The sequence below is a fragment of the Gordionus sp. m RMFG-2023 genome, chromosome 2 (genome assembly GCF_954871325.1).
Source record: "Gordionus sp. m RMFG-2023 chromosome 2, tfGorSpeb1-WG-v2, whole genome shotgun sequence".
In the NCBI taxonomy this organism is placed as follows: Eukaryota; Metazoa; Nematomorpha; class Gordioida; order Chordodea; family Parachordodidae; genus Gordionus; species Gordionus sp. m RMFG-2023.
Genome location: NC_088776.1, coordinates 23,986,056 through 24,008,544, shown reverse-complemented (window position 1 = coordinate 24,008,544; position 22,489 = coordinate 23,986,056). Strand labels below are relative to the sequence as shown.

Here is a 22,489-nt window from a genome sequence, read left to right as displayed (position 1 = left end):
AATCGCTGCCTATTCCCCTAAGCAAAATTCACCTTATTAGGTTACCAAATAATTTTACGAAAAATTAGAATTGTTTTAGTTTGAAAATTAATATATAAGAAAAAAGGTTACCAAGCATTATTGTTTATTTTAAAAAAATTCTCACTGCCCTTCCCACTTGAAATAAGGCTGGGCCACTGTAATAGCTATTATGATATTATATATTAAATTCACATACTTATATGGTTGTTCTCCGGTATGAGTTCTTATATGTCTAGTTAAGTTAGCAGAACGAGGAAATATTTTTCCACAATAACAACAATTGTATTTTTCTAAACAATGGCTGGTCACTACTACATTGCTTTTAGAGCTAAGACTATGAGTGACAATTTCACTTGCGTGTAACGGAAATTTTTCCACAGATATATTATCCAACTGATGTTGAGTTTTATCGTCGGTATTGTCACGAGTGTGGGCAGAAAAAGTTATTTCATCTTTGTTAGTGGCTGTAGAATTTAGATTGGAAGAAGTAGTAAGAACTTCTATCAAGTTTTCAATCTTAAAATTATTTTTAAATCCATTCTTTGACATTAGGTTATCATTAGAAGTTAATAACGATTCGTCAAAATCGTAAGCGTTAATCGCGAGCACTTTATTGTGATCTTTTTCTTCTAAATTTTTTTTCCCCCAGCGGCATTTGTTTTTTTGATTTGAAATTAGAGAATAAGGAGTCTTGATGTCTCTGTTATTAATTAAATTTTGCATGTGATAAAAATAATAATAATCCAGCATGGAAGGTGGTTTATTATTATTATTCAAAATTGGTTTATTACGTTGTAACGGCGGAAAATTATTTTTTGGAAGGTTATTATAGTAACCTTGTGTAGGTAAAGTCGGAATAATTTTATGATTGCTCCTTCTCCATCTTTCAATGTGATTATTGTGGCAGCATATAGCATTAGTGAACTGTTGTTTATCATAGCAATTTTTGTGGCCATCAAAAGTGACCGATTTTTCATTCAAATTTAAGGGATTTAATGGTAAAGCGTTGAGATATTTTTGATGCATTTGATATTCAAACGAGTCAACATTAAGAGTCGGTGGTGGGAATATAGCATAAAGATTTTTTGATGTACTTATATATTGCTTTGTGGAAATTTGACTGGAATCAGACTTTTTTGTGGATAAGTCCAAAGGTAAATTATTGCTATCCTGAGAAATTATTCTATTTGCGACTGGATTAAGTGGGTGATTATTAGAAGACCGGGTATATTGTGAGCTACTACATCTTATTTTTTCATCTGGGGAACTTTTTGAGCTGACTTTTCTTAATTTTTTATTTTCTATTATGTTAGGATAATACGTATAATTTATTGGATACGTAGTTGAGTCATAATTATATTTGTCAAATGAACGCAAAGTATCATCCCTAAATTCGCCTCTATTATTATTTTTCAGCTTATGATTAGAAAATATCGGGAAAATTGAATTGGAATATATATTGCCATTCTCATTCGAGTTCAAAGTTGTCCCATTTATCCATTCATCGATATCGTGCCGCATATACATCTTAGAAATAGGATTTAAATTTGGTATTTTATTGACCATCAAACTTCTAAAATTATTATTGCATAAAGAAGTTTTAATATATTCATAATCATCGTATTCCTTATTAAACTTTACAATATTTTTCTCGCCCAAATTTTGTGAAGTATGCTTTATCTTATAATCTTCAACTGAGATTCGATTCGTCACATCATTTGGAATGTATTTCGAAAAAGATGGACTAAAATTTGGTAAATAATTATTATGAATATCGTTGTTAGATAAAGTTATTGTAGAGGATGAGTTAATATTTGGAATACTAATGGTGTTTATTTCCTGGTTATCCCCATTTGTAGTCATCTGTATGTTACCGATTCCACAATTAGGATTAGGCGAGTAGCTACAACCAATTAGTTCATTATTGTCTTGCAATAACTCCAATTTGATTATCGACGAATGACGAGAACTCAAAAAATTTGAATATAATGGTGAGTAGTTAAGACTGTATCTTTTAACACCATTGGTCTTCAAAATTAATATGGCTCTTTTGAGTGATTTTTTGTAACCGTTCTTTTTTGAATGATTCCAAGTTCGTTTGACTTTTAAAACAAATTTTTTTTTAATCATACCCCTTGTTGCCCGCGATATTAAACTATTTCCTGTTTTTATTATTTCATCTGACTTTGTTGTCGTCTCGTTAAATTTTTTCTCTTCATTCTTTAATTGGTTGATATGATTCGCGGAAGATTCCGCTGCTTGTGGAGCTATATTTTTGAGATATAAATTTTTAGAGAAACGTTGAGTTTGAGTATTAATAGGATAATTACAATAGTAAAATGAATAAGGATAAGGATGAAGGTAATAATACGGAGGGATATTAAGGCGATTAAAATAATTTGAAGCAAATTTATTTTTAACGTTGTATAACTTTAAGGAATTTTTAAGCAGAGTCTTAAAAGATTCTTGAGTGATATCTTTACGTATAGAATCATGTAATTCGTGACTATGGTGATCAATCATCCACTCGTGTTCATGTGATTCACGTTCAACAACGTGACTTGATTTTTTATCGGAATTAAATGCTAATTTTGTTATATCATTAACTTCTTTATCATTTTTGTAAAAACAAGTTGGAGTTTCTGGTATAGGCTCCATAATCCCGGGAGAAGAATAAGATACATAAGCTTTTATCTCCTGGGGTAATACGGACCGCCTTTTTCTACCTCTTTTTACGGGCATGAAATCGTTGTTTCCATGAGGAAGCGGCAAATACCCCATTTTTTTGCAATCGGAGTGCATTCGTTTGTGCCTGCAAAGGTTAGAGAATTGGGTATATGATTTATTGCAAATAGGACATCGAAAAGGTTTGAAACTGTTGTGTATGTGAGCATGTTGTTTCAACCCACTGGCCGTGCTAAAACTTTTTCCGCATTCGTTGCACAAGTGGACCATCAATTTTATTTATTATAAGCCTAACACTTGATCGTTATGAATCTTCTTCTTGAAGAATTAAGAATTTTTTTTGTTTCCCTAAAAAAATAGAAAAATAAAATTACCAATTAAATTGCTTATAATTTATTTATTATTGAAGATTGGTTGAAAATATATTTTCAAAACCAAAAAAAAACAATATTAATGAGCAAATAGCATTTTTATCTTTTTTTTTCCTCTCAAAATAAAAATGTGAATGATAGACGGGTTATCAACAAATTCATCTTTATTTTTTTATTATATTTTTAATGAATATTTTTCAAAAAATTAATTCAATGTCGCGTTCTGAATATTAGATTAATATTTTATTCTGTCTGTCAAAATGTAATGCGGGTGTAAAAAAATATTATTTCACAAGTTGGGAACACTACGCAATACTGACAAAATCATTTAAAAAATTAGCTTAATCACAAAGAAGGTTGCATATATTTTTTTATAAATATATTAGAGGTTTTAAATGTAATATTACTTTTTTTAAAATATAATTTATATTAGAAAGCCATTTTTCTCTATTAAGTAATTCTTATAAATTTATATGCTCAAAAATATAACCTTTGTACAAATTGTTTGTAAATCATTTATTTTGAAACCAATTTTTAGCCTAAAAATATCCTTCAGCCTCGGGGTTGTATTTATTTAATAATTGATAAGAGTGTTTTTGTGAATAAAATTACATTTGATAAATTTACTGATTATATAGTAAAAGTAATAGTCAAATTTTTAGTCCCTACTCTTAATAAATTTACCAAATTTTATATTTTCAATAATAACCTCAAAATATATTTAGAACATAAATTCCCTCTCTCCGCCCCCCCCCAATTTTGGTAGCACATCTGACACCTCCCGAAGAATATTTACCTTGTTTCCACTTTAAATATTCCAAATTAGTTTTGTCGCGAAAATATAAAAAATAAATGTTCGATTAATTTTGTCGAGAGTTAGACTAATAAGATTACGTATGAGATATAATATATGAATTGAAAGCGTGAATCCTCCAATATAACATGCGTGAGTTTTATAACATAATATTATCTACTAGCATTCTTTAACATTCTATCACGTCTGAGCACCAGGGGTAGATCGGACCGGGTTACGTAAAACCATCTACAATACTAAATTATTCACAATTTTTTATTTGATTATAAAATTTGAGACTTTTGATATTTCTCATAACTTTTATTAATAAAATTTTTAAAAAAATAAGATCCTTGTCCTACATACCCTTTTACGTCCAATCAGGGGTTCGAACCGAACCAGAACCCGGAAAAGAAAATCCGGGTTTTGGGAAAAAAATTTGAACCCGAACCGAACCTGAATCCCGTTTATAAAATTTTCAAAACCCCGGACCGAACTCGCCGGGATCAACCGGGTTCAGTGTATTGTTTAAATTAATATAAGATATTTGTATAATTTTAAATACAAATATTAATCATTTACTTGACATTATATAATATTTCCAAATTTCTAATTAAGTGAAGTGTTAATAAATTTTAAACAACTTAATTTATTTACTTCAATTTTAAATTTTTTTAAATTTATTCTCAAAGATTCCTATTGGGTTGTTAATAAATTTTAAACTAGAGGAAAATGAAAGTGAACAAGTCAAAGTAAAAATTATTATATTGGATATTGTTAATTTAAAGAAATACGTCTAAATAAAATTTTTTAAATCCATACATGACTATGTTTTGTATTTTTAACTATATTTTCCCTATAAATAAAATAAAAAATTTATTTTTTATACTAAAAATTTATGTCTAGTTTTTTTTAATTATGATTTAAATATACAATTTTATTTTTTATCAATTCAAAAATTCTTAAACCCGAGCTGAACCCGGAACCAAACTCGGGTTCAAAAATATTTCCCTGAACCGAACCCACCCATTTTTTTAACCCTAAACCTAACCAGGGCAAAAATTTTGCCGTTCGCATCCATGGGTCCAATGTTCCTTGAGTTTTTATTGAAAAATTAATAAAAAATAAAATAAAGAGCTAGAAGTAGCTGGCAATATATTTTTGTTAAGGGGGGAGGAATAACCCAGGGGTGATACCTTTTAAAGTTAGCATCAATTTACACATTTAATATTATTTTATATTTTAAGTCACCAAGGGTGCGTCATTGTCTTGGGGGAGGGCTAGAGGAATATACCCCTTACCAATCAACCTAGTTTCGGTAGAACATATATCTAACCTTGCCTATGGGATAACCAAGAAGGGTGGGGGGGGGGGGGGTTAAGAAATCTCACCTTCTTCAAAAAATTTCCAGCTTCCGTCTTATATCAATGAAAACTAGTAAAATTATCTCCCTACACTTTTCTAGTACTCCTCTCCTAAAATAATGGGTATACAATGTTATTTATTCTAAGCAAAAAAAAATTAAATAAGTATAAATTGATAATTTTGTAAGCAATGAGCATAACTCATATGTGTAATACATAGAGTTAACGGTTGTTACCGCGGTTTCGACAGAACCATGACGATTTAGTTTTTAGAATCAGTCCCTTTGTTTGAGATTTACAATCAGTTCGGTAATTATAACTTTTTTATTATATGTATTATATTAACCTTTTAAAATTATCAAATTAAATAAAACCTTCAATCAACTTTAATTCCATATCAACAACTATTTTCAAAGCAGGCTACTTTGTAACAAATAAAAAAAAGATCCACAAGCTTGGGATATCTAATGAACTCTAATCATAAAGGTGATCTTATTATTCTAATATTGTTACCAAAGGCGTCAAAGACTTTGTAAACTTTTTAGGGGGGCGGGCTAAAAGCTAAGTTTTTAATTAATGTGCTAAATTATTTATAAAAAATACTCAATTTTTTATTCTGCATATGTATACTAATAAATGTTTTAGCAATTTAAGTTCTTCTAAAAAAAATTTAATAACCGTAGGGGTCCTGAATGATAAAAAATTTTAGGGATAAAAATTTTAATTTTAAGGGCGCTAAAATATCCCTTTGTTCTCTTCTGATGACAATGATTGTTAATAGTCCTATTCAAAATGACTACAAATAAAATAATTTGGTATTCATATTCCACGAATAGTAAATTATTCAAAAGAATCGAATACGGGTTCCTTATTCGATGCGCTGATCATAGCCCGACTCGGTCTTCATATGTGGTCAACAGTAGGCTTGGTGTTTACAATGTGATAGATGTTTTAGTTAGTTCTTTGAAAATCGATTTCAGAAAATTTTTAAAAGTAATTAAAATCTATGGCGAAAAAAAAACAACCCAAACGTCCCCTTTCCTTTAAGAAAATCCTAGACACGATTATGAACTATGGCCATATCATGCAAAATGATGCTAATTATAACTTTCTTGTCCAACACCATTATTTTTTATTGTTTAATTATCTTTTTTTAAATATCGCATTTTTAAAGTTTTTAGATAGTAGGGTATAGTTATATCCATTTCTGTATGATTACCTATTACTTTATACCCAATCACACTTTCGTTATAATCATGTTTAAAAATATAATAAATATTAAAAAAACTAATAAAAAAATCTAAAAATTAAATTATTTTACAAATAAATTGGCATTTTCTTTTATATTATAATTTTTTTTATGAATAGATTTTTATTTTATAGCCTCCCCCCTTCTTTACGAAATTAAAACTCTTTTTCTTGAAAAAAAAAACAAACTTTTAATTACCATTTTTTTAAGTTAAGAGAAGATTTTGTTGAACTTAAAATAATTTCTTATAAAATTTACATAACTAACCACCGCAAATAAGAACTCCCAAATAATATTTTAAAATATATTTCATTCATGTCCATTCAAAATAATTCGACTAAGGTAAAGGTGTATATCTAAGATGGAGAGGGGGGGAGGCCCCCATCTCAAATTTGTCTGTTCTCTTAAATGTCATTTTATGTTAATATAAATTTCCCCCTGCACCCCCCCCCCTCTAATATACATACAATATATTACTAAAAGAAGATTGGGAAGAAAAATTAGCAAAAGTTAATAACGACTATAAATTCAAAATTTCTAAGAAAAAAAAAAATTTTTATATAAATAAGATCAGTGAAAATCCAAATTATTTTTATAAAAATATAATATAGCCAAGGGCCTACAATATCTACTAAAATTTAGTGCTCCTACTTCCTAACCAAATACTTGGCTACCCCTATGGGTAATACTACAAATGAAGTCTCTTTGAAGACATATATATATTATTAAAGTCCTGCGAGGTATATCTATTCAGGTCCATTCCGGCTCTGTCTTTATTTTAATAATAGGACCAATTCTGTCAAAAAGAGACTGAAGAAAATTTTGATTTTTTGAAGAAAGGGACTAAAATTATAAGTGCTAGTAAAAAAAATATAATTATAAATTGGTAATTTTTTTAAAAAAGTGTTAATGAAAATTTTGGGGGAAAACAAAATTATATCGAGATCTAAGTCCCGCCCTGAAATCAAGTATCCGGTCAGAACGTTGTCAATTCAAATGACCACATTTTATTTTGGCAGAAAAAATTTATAACCCGCAAATTAATTCAGATATTTTTTTAAATTAGCCTTGTTGCATTTGAAAATTAAATACATTCCAGAAATAATATACAATGGAATTATTTATAATAGCTTCTTCTCGTTGAAGATTTTAAATTCCACATTGTTTCTTAACATTGAATTGCAAAAAAAAAGATTAATTTTAGGAAATAGTAGGTTAAATTTGAAAGACAAAGGGAGATTACCGATTTGTGATTTAACAATTAATATCCTATTTTTCTATTCATTTTAAATTATCTCCGGTAAAGAAAACTTTTTTCTCAAAATAATAATTAGCCTATAAATTTCTAATAATAAAATTTAAAAAGGATTCAAATTTTTAACTCTATTTCGCGAATTTTAATAATACAAATTTCCTATTTTCAAGGGATCTGAACTTTTCCCGGTTCAAAAATTTCCCAAATTTGATGGGTAGTCCACAAATCTTCCCTCCATATTTTGACTGTGTCTCAAAAAAAAATATCTCATGTCTCAACCCATATTCAGATTCAAGCTTTGTAAAAATCAACTAACTTCATTTTCGCAAAATGTAGACAAAATAATTAATTTTAGATATGGCAAAAATTTTAAATCGAAGAAAAAAGATATTGTCATTCAACAGAAATTGTGCGAGAGGGGGGGGAGTGTTAGTTAAATAAATTAATTGTGTTTGTGGCTCAACAGGTAAAGTGTTAACTTTCCAAGTTAGGAGCGCGGGTTCGCAGTTGTTATTCGGAGTTTTAAAATTACAAGCCATGGAATATCGTAGTTCCGGCAAAATTAACCTATAGTATTTGACGATCTACATTTATATATGGTGACTAAAAGAAACAGAGTTTGAAAAAATATTTAAGCACTCAACCCTTGAATAGGGTAGATCTATGCTATTTTATTTAAAGATATTTCAAAAAATATTAAATTATTTTCCTTGTAAATAATTCTTTATCCTATATAAAATTAAAACTCAAGACATTTTGAAAGCGAATTCTTCTATATACAAATCCCCCCCCCCCAAAAAAAAAAATTGCGGATTAGGAGTTTCTATATTAGTAGATAACAACTGCGCCCTTTCGAGTTTCATATTCCCTGAAATAAAATATCGCTACCAAAAAGATATGTACAATAATGCACTTTAGTTTCCTGGTGTTTTTAAAAATCCCGGAAAAGGAATTATGAAAAAAAAACTAATTTTATTTTGGATTTAATAATGAAAATGAGTTTTTATCATATGAGGGCGTTAGGAATATCGTTTATTCTACATTTTTTGTTATCTTCAAATTAGAAAACGAGATAAAATAGTTCAAGTATCTGGATAAAAAAAACGTAAAAACTAAACTACTTAGTTCAAGGACTTCTATCTCCACCCCCAAGCTATAAATATTACCTCCCACCCCTCCTCAAATTCTTACCTCCTATCCTTCTCAATTATATTCTCTTACCCCTTACCCTCAAAAATTCTACCCTAAACAATCCCCTTCTACCAATCAAAATTAACAAAAAAAGGAAATCTAAATAAAAAATTAGTAAAAAAAGGAATCACAATTAACAAAAAAAAATTAATTCCTCCCTACCCCCCCCCCGTTCCCCCAATTTTATTCAAATGATAATAGCTTCTTTGTAACTACTTTTATCTTCTTCAATTATAATGACATTCTTGTGTCATACCTTCCCTCAAGTAAAAGTCACTCATATATATACCTCTTATTTTCTATAAAATAAATTTCCAGGATTATATTTTTTGGCCTGCTTTACTTTTACAACACTACTTTAATTTGTTCCTCTAATTTTTAACCTGTGATTAATATATTACTGTGAACTTATTAATTTTGGATATATAGATTTTTTCATATAAATTAAAAAATATCTAAAAATTCACGGGAAATTTCTGAAATTAACAGAGTAATAGAAAACTCTATTGTATAGAGTACGATCAGCCAAACTAGGCCTTAAAATTAAAAAACATGTGCCATAAATGTTTAGTCTCAAAAATTATCTGTCTCTTTGAATCTTTTTTAGTTAAATCTAAAATATTGTTTTTTTATATCTACCCTGCAATATGGCGCTTTATGCGAATTAGAAATCTTTTTCATTATAAATTAACTTTATGTTTATAATAATAAAAATAAATTTTTTTTTAAAAAAGATTGGAACTTTTTATAACACTCCTCCCCTATTAAAAAGGCACCTGATAAGCAGTGTGGAATGTGGAATATGAATTAGGTAATCAAATACTTTATGAAATATTTATACTTTTTTAAAAAAAATGGCAATTCACTTCTGAATGCACAAGAACAAGCCCATGTAGACGGGGAAGCCGGGGAACTCTGGTACTCAAAAAAAACTCTTTTAGGGGTCGAGTCGCCAATTATTTATTGTATGTATAAAAGTGAATTGTAATTTTAAAATAGTATAAAGATTGTACATAAATTATATTTAATATTACCTAATTTATTACAAAATAATTGATAAATATTATCTAATTTATATTCTAAGCTGCTTATTTACCAAATCTCATTTTAAATTGGTATTTCTATTACAAAATAATTGATAAATATTCTCTAATTTATATTCTAATATGCTTATTACAAATCTCATTTTAAATTAGGATTTCTTCAGAATTCATTTTCTCGCCAAGCTCCAAGTCTTGGCACTGCAGGAGAAACAAAACTTATACGGCCAGTGCTAGACCACCCCCTGTCTTTCGTATGCAAGGACCACTTAACCTTTATTTTACTCATGTTATTTATTACATTTATCTTGTGTAAGAAAAAAACAATTTTTTTAAGTATAATTTAATTTTAGATGATTATAATTTTGCAGACCAAGATTGATTGTTTTATAAATACTTGCGGTACGATATAAGTTAATTATATTTATTTACTATTTTGGCAGAATAGGTATTTTATTGTCTATTTTATTAACCATCATATATTTTGGTCGTTTCATGTATAATGTTTTATTTTGCAAAAATGGTTTTCTTAATTCAATCGATTAAAAAAATCAAAATAATATTTTGAAATTTTTCACCTTTTTCAGTTATTTATTTATAAGATTTATTGTCATATTAATATTTGGTAAATGTGTAGCAATGTAGTCATTATTTTTAATACATATTAACTCTAACCCATATCGCTTTGGTCCTTTAATCCTAATCTAATCTTTGAGACTACTTTCAGAAGGGTACAAGCAAAATAAATAACAGTCTTTAAAGAAAAGAAATTATAACAATGCCAATAACTGCTACCCATTACCATATTAACGAATATTCTAAAAAGGGGGTATAGTTTGGTCAAAGAGTAAGGAAACGTGTTTTTAGATAAAAAATAAATTGGGTATATTAATTTCTTAATTGCAAAACTGATAAAATAAAAAAAGATTTAACCTAATCTAAATGGCAATCCTTTTGAATAAAAAAATTATTTTTACTCTCAATAAAACATTCTGACAGTGTTTCGAAATAATAAATCATCAAAAAAGGGATGCATCATAATTTATTTATGTTATTATAGTAAAATCAATGAAAATCAGTCATTGCACCGCAGACGCCATTTGAAAGCGCAACGATGTGTTCGTTAACTTCTAAAAGCAAATAGTATTTTTATTTTATGAAATAGATATTACCAAAACGATTTATTATTATATTTTTGTCTTAAACCTTCGACATAATTCTATGAAATATTGCGGTTTACGTTACTTTAAAAAGGTAGTGCGCTATAGCCACGACTATTTTCTAAAAAAAATATCACTGTTAATCTTCTACCTTTTATAGGGTAGGTAGTTTGAAAAATATCATTTTTAATTTGCTACCTTCTATAGGGTAGATAGTTTAAAAATTATGTCTAATTTTTTTTCCCTTTATTTAGTAAAATAAAATATTACAGTCCCAATTATATAATTTTTTATAATCGTAAATGAATTTTTATTAAATAAAATATTAGTTATACTTATATATAATTTTAGTAAATATATTTTGTATTTGCTTTTAAAAGAAGATGCCTCTCGAATTCATCTAGCAAGAAACATTCTTTTTAACCAAAAATAAATAATCTCTTAACAGCAGAACTGTTAAGAGTATTATATATTATGACTGGTTTTAAAAGAGAAAATTCTTTAAATATTGTGAGATCTGATATGGATGATTTCAGAAATTTGTTATATAATAAATATTATTGATACCTTTATTTTAACCAACCTTATTAGAAATATTATAAAAAAATTTGGAACACGAGATTTTGTTTTGTTAGGTAATTTTTTAAAAAGATTTTGAGTTAGATGATTAAATATGTAGTCCCTGAGTTAATCTATGTATTAATCTATGCTTAATGATTGTGTTTATCTCTAACCACGTCCAGTAAATTTATAACTAACATTAAAATTCGTTTGATGGTTTTGTAAATCATTTCAAAACAAAGAAAAGATCGCGAAAATTGTTACTAATGGAAATTTTGTTTGTTCGAAAAAAAAAATACACTGGGCAAGATTCTATTCTGATGTATAATTTATCAGGCTCAGTAGGGTTACTAGGGGGTGCATAGGGGCTCAAGCCTTCTGAAAAATTTGAAGATTATTCTGAAAATTTTATAAAAATAACTTAAAAAAGGAAATTTTAAAATTGTTTTAAAAAAAATGAATTCCAACTAGTGATGCCTGATCAGGGGCATTTAGATCATGCATTAGATATCGAGAAAAAGTGAAAGATAAATCTACAATGTTACTAGTATAATATTTCTATATTTAAAAATCAATAGTGAAATCTAAAAGGAAAACTTGTCCGATGAAGAATTTATTATTTCAATTATAATTTAGATCTGATCATATTTAGTTTTAAGGAAAATCAAAAACCAACATAGGATAAAATGTAGTTATAATATATTTTGTCTGCCAAATCGAAATAATATTTATCCTTTTTTTTGGTAAGCTAGGTGGTATCTTTGTAAAAAAAAAAAGGAGAATGGAACATTATTATGCGGTTATTATGATGATGGGATATTTTTTTTTATTAAATTGTCTCGTTATAATTCAAAAAATAAAGAATAGTCTCAAATTTTTAATTTCTTTTATGACGATTTTATTATCCCATCCCAAACCCCCTTTTTCTATTCATCACGATATTATTCATTTTTAACGATAAAGACTAAAAGAAGCAAATGTAAATTGTTTTTATTTTTTATTATTTTAATCGGATCGGAAGTTTATGTTTTTTAAAGGGAAATGCTTATTATTATAACCATTTTTTATAATTCGTAAGAAGATGAAATTAATAATAAATTACCATGAGAAAGTAAATATAAAATAATAATAATGAGAGGAGAGGAGAGGAGAGGAGAGGAGAGGAGAGGAGAGGATATTATGTATAAGATTTAATAAATTTAACGTTATGATTAGGGTTCTTGTTTTTGAATTGGGTAGAAATTATTATATATTTTTATATGGGGGCTGCATCCTCATACCCATAATTTGGGGGCCTACGTCCCGCTTTTGCCTGGTCTTCGGTTGGGTCCCATTGGTCATGGTGATATATTCAATTTTGGTTAGTTTATTTGTGTATAAAAGCTTATTTTTTATAATTATCTGCCTATATTATTAAATAAAGTATATAAAAGTATTCATTTTAGGATACTCCTTTTATAATTAGCTACAGCCATTTTAAATATGGCGGTCAATATTTTTATAGTGGTAAAAAAAATTGTGATTGGCATGCAACTCAAATAAAGACAAAATATTTGAACCGATAATTTATTATAAAATATAGCAGGTAAGCCAAAATATTGAAAAGGATATGATCATTTTATGATTGATTTTTTTTACCTAAAATAATTTTGCTGCTGAAAGTTTTGGACAATAATATCTAAAAGATTAGTAATAACATTTTTTTAAAGTTTTAGGTATATATGACCTCACCTGTGCTACGAAGGGTTAATACAATATATCCCGAACAAAGAGACGATGATGACAAAAAATACCTGAATTTATATGCTTCAAATATTGACCAAAATAACCCTTATAAAAAATTCAGTAGGCAGATACACCCTAATCTATACATATATGTTTTAAATAGTGTTGCATTCAATTTTATCTTTTAACTCGCTAGAATGTCTCTTTTGTTATCTCTTAGAAATTAATTTATACACTTTATGCCAAAAAACATAAGCACGTGGAAATAAATTATCCAAACAAATTATTAGTGATTCTAAACGTTATATTTCTTTATTGTAAGAGCAAAATTTCAAATTATGTCCATATATGTTATGTATATACCTTATTGTCTAGTTAGGGGATATGGATAATAATATCCCAACTCGATTGCCTTACCAACTGACGGTAATGACTATAAAGAAGCAATAAGTTTACGAAAATATGGTTAAAATATTTTTAAAAATAATTATATATGGAGAAATAATATAAATGTATTCCCCGAGAATTTTTTTATATGCAGAAGATAATGGCATCCGCGAAGAATATATATGCTAACCGATTTATAATACAGTAAAACAAAAAACGTATGGTAAATTTTCTTGAATATTTATGGAATCAGATTTACTATATTATGGAACATGGACTTGTTACAATATTAAAAAAAATAAATGACAAAAGAAATTTTGACTGCAAGAAGTCGGAAACCGCAAAATTTGTGGGTTTCATTTTTTATCCAATTCTAATAAAATGCGAATAATGGATAAGATTATTCTTGAATAGTCATTTTCTATTTTTAAAAATATTTGTAGGGGAGTTATTGCTAGAAGTTTTTCACGGAATATTTAATTAATATAATATTCTATAATTAGTAATAAATATTTGAAATTATTCATAAGTATTCACAAAAGTTTCTACCATGGCGAGGGTACGACGCAGAATCAACAGTGAAATTATAGGGGGGGGGGGGGGATTAGACGCATGATAATCCAGTAAAATGAAATAATTTAGATTATTGAACCTCTTTAGCCCTTGGGAGGGGAGGGGGTTAATTTGATAGTTATGATTTTTATATTTGCTATTAATTTATTCATAACTAAACATGGATCCCGTTAAAATTTGACAAATATCTGCCCAGGCTCGTTAATTTTTTCAGTAATCGGCCATCATGCTTAATATCTATATTTAATTTTTTCCCAATGTCAATTAATCTCTTATATCCCTTCTCTATGTCTAACTATTTCTTTCTACAACAAAAGTTTATAAATTAATTGTGTTTGATATCTGTATTGTACATTTGTAACTGGATCATATCATAAATAACTTGTTTATTTTTTTTGTGAATTTACTATGTTATTTATAGATTTAGTATCTTTGTTATACAGCTCTTAAAAGATACAGAAAATGAGCATATTATAATTTATTTTAAAATAGTTAATCAAAATATTAGCATGAAATTCAAAAAAAATCCCAAAATTTTATTTACAGGCTGGCCTATTAAAGTTTTACTAAACATAAGATGTGTGATGAATTTTTATGTAATTGTACTGCCGGCTATAACAATATTTATGGACAAATTGCTTGATTCATTATGATTTTTTTTAAAATTTGTCCGGCGTGCTTTCGGGTGGGTTGAGCCTTGCAGATTTCTATCTTGCATATATTAATCTTTCTTTTTGCAATAATGTTTTTAAATTTAATAATTGTGAAAATATTTAGTAAGGCGATAAAATATCTTGCATTGGTATTAATTATTTGGAGTTTCAATGGTAGGTACAGGTAGTATGTGTTTTAATAAGTTAATAGCCAAAATTTATTTTCAAGGGAGAGACAGAAGGTAGTTAAGAGGATAGAGGAATAAATCTTCAGTGGATTGGGGGGGGGGGGGGTGTATAAGTAGTTGAGTAATCAACATGTTTCATGTGGACCTTTTTAATTTTTTACATTAATTACAAATCGAAATAGCTTAATTAAATTTTAATAGTCCATATTTTAATAATTTAATTTTTGAATCGAATATAAATACGCATAATGCAATTATTTGATAGGTATATACCAAGAAACGCGGTATTTTTTTTCGCCTTGCTTTAGAGAAGCCTGCCTGATACTAAATTCCCTATTCATTTATATTTTGTTAAAATGAATGTATTTCTGTGTTTCTGCCCATTCTAAAAAACCCATGGCTGTCCCAAGTTCAATTTTTTTTTATGAATAGATATAAGGTTAGAGAATAAGAAAATATTAAATTCAAAAAAATTTGGAAAGCGAAACACCTGAAATTTTTATGTTTAAAATTTATAACGGAAATAAAATCGCAACATTATTATATTAAAAAAATCCTTAGTATTTAATAAAAGGCCCTTAATAGAGTTACAAAATGACATATAACTTATTTTTTTTAAATCATTATTTTTTTAACTTATATTAATTTCGAAAAATCGTATTTTTCGAAAAAATGTCATTTTTGGCACTTTTGACCATTGATATCTCAGGTGTGGGCTAAAATTTTGGATTCGATTTCTAATGATATTTTCTCAGTATGAAAAATTTTATCGAAATTAAAAGGGTCGGGCCGAAAAGTTATCGATTTGATATGGAATTACCCATGTTTAAAATTATACTCAGTGTGCAATAGCGTAGCTACGGAGGGGGTGGATCGGGTTTGGACCCCCCCCCCAGAGCAAAAAAATTTTTTTTTAGATTATACGTTCAAAAGACTATAGTTTTAAAGTATATAATTTATAAATAAGGCAATATAATATTTATAATTAAAGCAATATAATATATATTTTAAATAATCGCTTTATTTGTAAATTGATTTCTATAAAAATATAATAAATTGAAACGTATATCTATAAAAGTTATGTCGAAATGTGTTATTAGAATTAAAATTGGGAAAAATTCCTAGCTACGCCACTGTCAATGTGAATTTAAACACAATTCTGAATAAATTTTGACATTATTTTGGTAGAGAGAATTATTTAACTACCTATAATTTGTTTGAAAATGGTGTTGCGGTGATATGATAGATTATATTAGAAATATAAATTCACTGCGTGTGTCTATCAAAGTCTTGAGGTAGAATACAATTTTTCCTTTGAATTCGGTAGCATAAGACATCGATAATAATAATTCCCTATTTGGGTCAGAGTTTCCCAAATGTTTTCTCAGCCGGATCTCAGAAAAAAAGCATAGAAACAAATTTCTTATTTATCCCGAGCGCTTTTAATTTTCTAGTTTATCCAAAAAGTTATAAATCTTAAAATGTTACTCCGTAAAAATAGTAACGATGTTAGTTTCCTTTTTTTAAAGTATGGGAACCGTTTAAATGGAAAGATTTCAAAAATTGTTTTTGCTTTTACACTTATCGCATAGCAAAGATTTTCGTACCTAAAAAACTACTTTTTGAAAATGAAAACGCTATTGATTGATTAATAAAAATTATTTTATTCAAATAAAGAATAGGTATCAAACTTCAATATCGTAGCTTTATCATTAGCAATATCAATAACGGATAGCATTTTTTTTAATGTAAATAATAGGATCGAATGACAAAAAAAATTGACATAACTTAACCAACATTGACCATACAATTTCATTTAAAAAAAATGATGGTCATGTTCATGTAAGGTGTTTTTTTCTCTTTATTTATTTCGGGTTTTTTGTGGTTTATTGTATTTTCAACCATGAATTTATAAAATAATTGATATCATAGGTATTAATGGAAAATTCTTTATAGCCGGGAATAAAGTTAAATAGTTAATTCCCGTCCCATTTTTAATTTTTTTGCCCGGTCCGATTTAAAATATAATGCTTAAATCGAAATATGTTGCTGAACACCAAAATAAATACAAAAAAAATTTTAGACGTTGCCCGTCTTGGGAAATGCAGATTTCTGGTTGATATTGTGATTTTCTTTATTAGATTAAATGGACATTGTTAAATCGTAATATTACATCAATAATCGCATACATCGAAGTCTTATCTTAGCTGCGATCTTCCCTTTTCAGATATAAGGTCTTTCGGAAATGTTCTACCCCATCATCTTCTAAAAATTAGCCTTTTCTTCTATAAAAAAAAGAATAAAAATTTTATTGCCTTTCTTGTCTTTTCCTATTTATATTTTATTACACATAATTTAATCATCATTTAAAATAAGAACATAAATTATGAAAAATGATAAATTTGGATATCATACAAAATTAATTATTTTAGGCAAAAGGGAGGGGGAGAAAGAATAAGAAACTTATCTGGCGCCAGTCTACAAAATTTTTGTACATTATTTATATAATAATTTATTTATACTTGTAATAATTTTTTAAGAAGTTTTACTTCGAATTTGATTTTTAATCATTCTTAATTTTCTCACATGTCGTATCAAAGATAGATAATAAAACAAATACAAATTTAAAGTTAGTTCATAATACTCAAAAACTGCCCTTTTCTAATGTAAAAATATTTGATATAATTTTTGTTATTTGCTAATAAGGCGACTATCATCTAAAACAAACAAATATACAAATCAATATATTATATCTTATTAAAATTATGTTACAGGTAAAATAATAAATATAATATTTAATGGAATAATTATTTTATATATTTTCTCTCTTACTATACCTTGTATTTTGTTTTCTATACGATAAAAATGTTATTTCCTTTTCCATATTGATATACAGCCTTTTAGTGGTGGACTGGACCAACCATCATTTTCTTTTCTTCTTTTATACTAAAAACTAAATTTTATATAATTTAGTCGCACATTTTTATTTTACATTTAAATTTATAATTGTAATTTGAAATGTAATATTAAAAAAATGATGTGATCAGATCAGGTATATAAGTAAATATTAAATACAATTTATATTTTGTAAGTTTTCCCCTTTCTCTTGTTTCTTCTCTATTATTATTTTTTTTCAAAAGAATATAAAGAGAATTTTAACTATTCACAAGATTTTAAAGTGAATAGAAAGTATAAATTGATGAATTAAAGTGGTTAGTTAGTTATTATAGTAACAACTAAACACATTTTATGAACACTGGGATTGGTTGAGATGGACTAATTTTTAAATTCATTTTATTTCTAAGGAATAGGATTTAATTTTCTATTCCTATACTTATATTATATGGTTTAACAGAGAAAAATATGACGTGCAAATAATATAAAAAATACTCATTTTAAAAAAATAATTTAAATATCGAAAAAATGTACTTATTATACTAGTCATCTCATAAAGAAGAATTACTGGCATAAATATCCCGGACAAACAAAAAGGCATCTGAAGAAAATACCCCAACTTTTGAAATAATTTTAAATCCCTAAGAGGATTTTTAAATTAGCTTTTATTAAAGCATTAAAAAAAATTCTAAAATTGGTCTATTTTTATCCAGTATCTTTTTGTCCGTGATATTTTTCAGTCCTTTTGTCGTATCTATGTCAGGGATTTTATATGGAAACAATCCTTAGTGCTGTCAATTGTCCCCTTTTTATTCCTTTAAATTTTAAGTATTGGAAATGCGATTCACTATTAATTAGTGATCTGCATCGGGCCTAATTTTTCAAGCCCGGCCAGAAATTTTTTTTATAAAGTTTTGCCCGGCCCGAACCCGAAATTTTTTTTAAAAAATTTTGCTGGCCCGGCCCGAATTTATTTAAATATAGAAATTAATTCTTATAATTACTCAAAATAAACGATTTATGTTATATGGCGTCTATTTTCTATAAATAAAATCACATATTTTTATTTTACATAAAAATTCAACATAAAATTGATAAATTTAGATATATTTTAAAAAAAATTTAAGGCCCGACCCGGTCCGGCCCAAATTTTTTTAAAAAATATTAGGCCAGACCTACTTATGCAGATCTCTACTATGAATATCTTATTTAAAAAATTGTATCTTTTTCTGAATTTGAATTTTTTAGTTTCTTTTTATTTATGTTGTCTCTTTTCTAAAGAATTCAAAGTTGGAAACCCATAAGGCCTTCATATAACGATCCATTATTTTCTTAAAACCCCTTAAAAAATTATTTTATTTTAAATATTTATTTTTTTAAATTTCATTTATCTAGGCATTTTGAAAATTGGTATATTTTGGTCTAGTGCCATTTTGTTAAAGACATTTATGCCCAGAGAATCATTTTAACTATCATCCAACGCAAAGTCCTGCGCGGACAGATCAGAGTTCGATCCAGCCGAGTCAGATCAGTTGGACATACCTTTGCCCAGACTTGGTGGGATTGGGACATTAATTTTAAAATTTTCAGACCAAATTTTTATGTATCTCTTTAGCACTTGAATTTTTTCGCTTTCAGAAATATCGTATTTTTTAACAGTTTAAATAAAAAAAATTTGAATCGAACTTGAAAAAAAAATTAACCCAAAGCTCATGAAATTGCATTACTATAAAAAAATACTCATGTTCCAAAATAGCTAGAACCCGTAATTATCTCAAATGCTGAACAACTCGTGCAAAATATATGGAAAAAAGGGGAGCAGCTCATTTAAAAAAAAAAATTAATGAAGAATTTAATATGTTTTAATTATGAATATATTATCTCTCGGGCAAGGAAAATCTTGTTTTTTAAGGATTTGATTTTTTTCTTCTAATATTGGGGTATTTTTGTCTGGGACATTATGTTCGGTATTCGCTATAAGATAAATTTTATTTCAACTTTTCAGCTGACGCGCTATCATTTTTTTTATCATAATAATTGATTTATAATTTTTTCCAGACCTACCTGCCCAAGAATAGTATTATTATAATACTGGCTGACGCGCCACTTTGAAATTGTTAGTGGGGGATGAAAATATTTGTGGCTCTTTAACCCCAATTTCCTATAAGCCCTAAGAAAAGAAGCTCGTAATTAAAATTACCAAAAAAATCAATTTATTCAAGAAAAAAGAGAAATCAAAATTAATTCACAGGAACTAAAATTTAGCTCTTTAAAATAGCCTAATTTTAGCGGCCTGGAGCCTATCACCTGTCACGAGCCTGCCGGATCGGGCCTAAAAAATTCCCTGTTAGAATTTTTTATAAATTGTATTAATTAAAATTAACAAGGAAAATCTAGGGGATCATTTAACATTTATTTTCTCCTAATATCTTCAATACAACCAAAATATTTAAATGCATTAAATTAGCAAAATTTTAAAAATTTAATCGAACCAAAATAAAATCCGGGGTAGACGAAAAAAAATTACAAATCCTGGTCTTGAAATATGATCTCTATTGCAGATATGATTTGTCATTTTTCCTTCGCAAAATTCATGGGTCTGCCCAGTAGACCAACATACATATCTTATAAATTTCTTAAAATTGTAGGTTTAAAAAATGAAATTGAAATTATATAATGCATTCAAATCGCATTTCAATTACTCTAATTTAGTTTCCAAGGAACCTCTTGACAATTTTTTGTTTTTTAAAATTATTTTATTGTAATTGTGTTATTTTATTGATTATTATGAAATGCTATTATCAATTTTGAATAAAATTTCAGTATTTAAATTTTGGTTTCCTTGCCATTTTATTATTATAAAGATAGACTCATTAATCTTGTAAGTTGTCTTTTTTGTTATCATAATATTAGGTAGTTAATTTTTTGTTAAGAAAGTTTCCTCGTAATTATCATCAAATATTTACAAGTAACATTTAGTCGAAGAACGCAGGTCATCATTTAAAAATACATTTGGATTAGTGATATTTTTATTTTAATATTAAACGTCAAGTTCATACATTATTTTATTTATCTTCTAAAGTAAGATTACCTTTTTAAATTTTATTAAATTATTGCTTATATTTTTAAAAAGTATAGGTGGTATAAGTCAAATATTTGCATTATAAAATTTAATATAATAATAATGTATAAAGGTATAACTACGTATTTTGAAATGTATATATACCACATATTTAGGGGCTATCAACTATTAAATTTATAATTTAAAAAAAAAGATGTAATTTGAGGTGATAATTTATAGCATCTGATTAAATTGAAAATTATTTTTGGCTTATAAATATTTTTTATTTATCAAATATATTTGATCCGGAGTAAAATTTTTTTTTAAATTTAAGCTCAGTTCAGAATTTTTAGCATTTTCCTTGCAGGTTTCTACTATTTATTATGTTATATAGGTAAGATTAATAATTATAAAAAATATTTTTGTGATGTGTTGGATAATCACGCCGGTTAATTATAAAATGATGAATTATGATGATTAAAATAAAATTCCAACATTTTTTGTTACATTATTTCAGATTAAAAAGTTTTAAAAAATACTACATTTTTTTATATTATAATATAATAATAAAAAATATAAAACAATGGGATAATTTTTAATATAACTATAATAAAGTTAAAAAGTGTAAATAAAATTTTGTAATAAAAAATAATGCTTTTAAATTTTTTTCTTTTGCAAAAAGCTAATATGTATTGGATTAGATACGGAATATATTTATATAAAAAAGGCTCTCTAACTTGAAAATAGGAACTAAACGGGATTGAGTATTGATCCACCTGAGAGAAGCGCCAAGGTATTATTTTCGATAATTTTAAGTTTTTGTTGAATAATTTTTTATAAAATTTCCTTTTTATTAAAATAATTATAATTTTAAACTAATATATTTTTTCATAAGGCATTAAAATTTTATTAATTTTTTTTTTGATAATTATTTATAATAATATTGTTTTATTCTAAAATTTATCATTTTTTTGTTATTTTTTTTAAATTTCGAATTACAAAATTTTATATAAATGTTTTGGGTTTGGTTAAAGATTACATAGAAGAATAGAAATAAAATAAGAAATACATGTTTGATTTGGAATATTGGTACGGTATTATAATAATAATATAATAAATATTAAATTTTTATTAAATTTTATTTTATTTTTATACCATCCTATGTCAATCAAATTGGTGACATCATAAATTTTTTTTGATATCGTTCCTTCTATTATACATTACATTTGAATATTGTTTGAAAATGACATAGTAATGGGCAAATATGGCACCCTCGTTAATCCTACACAGGTAGGTAAAAAATTCCTATAACTAAAA

General features: G+C 26.8%; 1 protein-coding gene across 2 annotated transcripts in view; it reads right to left on the bottom strand.

Annotated features, from left to right (window-relative positions):
* LOC135923555 (uncharacterized) overlaps positions 1-22,089 on the bottom strand; it is a 43,108-nt gene extending 21,019 nt beyond the window's left edge. For both annotated transcript variants that reach the window (XM_065458364.1, XM_065458363.1), the window contains exons 1-2: positions 21,910-22,089; positions 218-3,054 (exon numbers count right to left, since the gene is read on the bottom strand). In XM_065458364.1, the coding sequence (XP_065314436.1) occupies positions 218-2,976 (2,759 nt within the window). In that variant the 5' untranslated portion in view covers positions 2,977-3,054; positions 21,910-22,089. The remainder of the gene's footprint in view (positions 1-217; positions 3,055-21,909) is intronic.
* Positions 22,090-22,489: the final 400 nt, after the last annotated feature.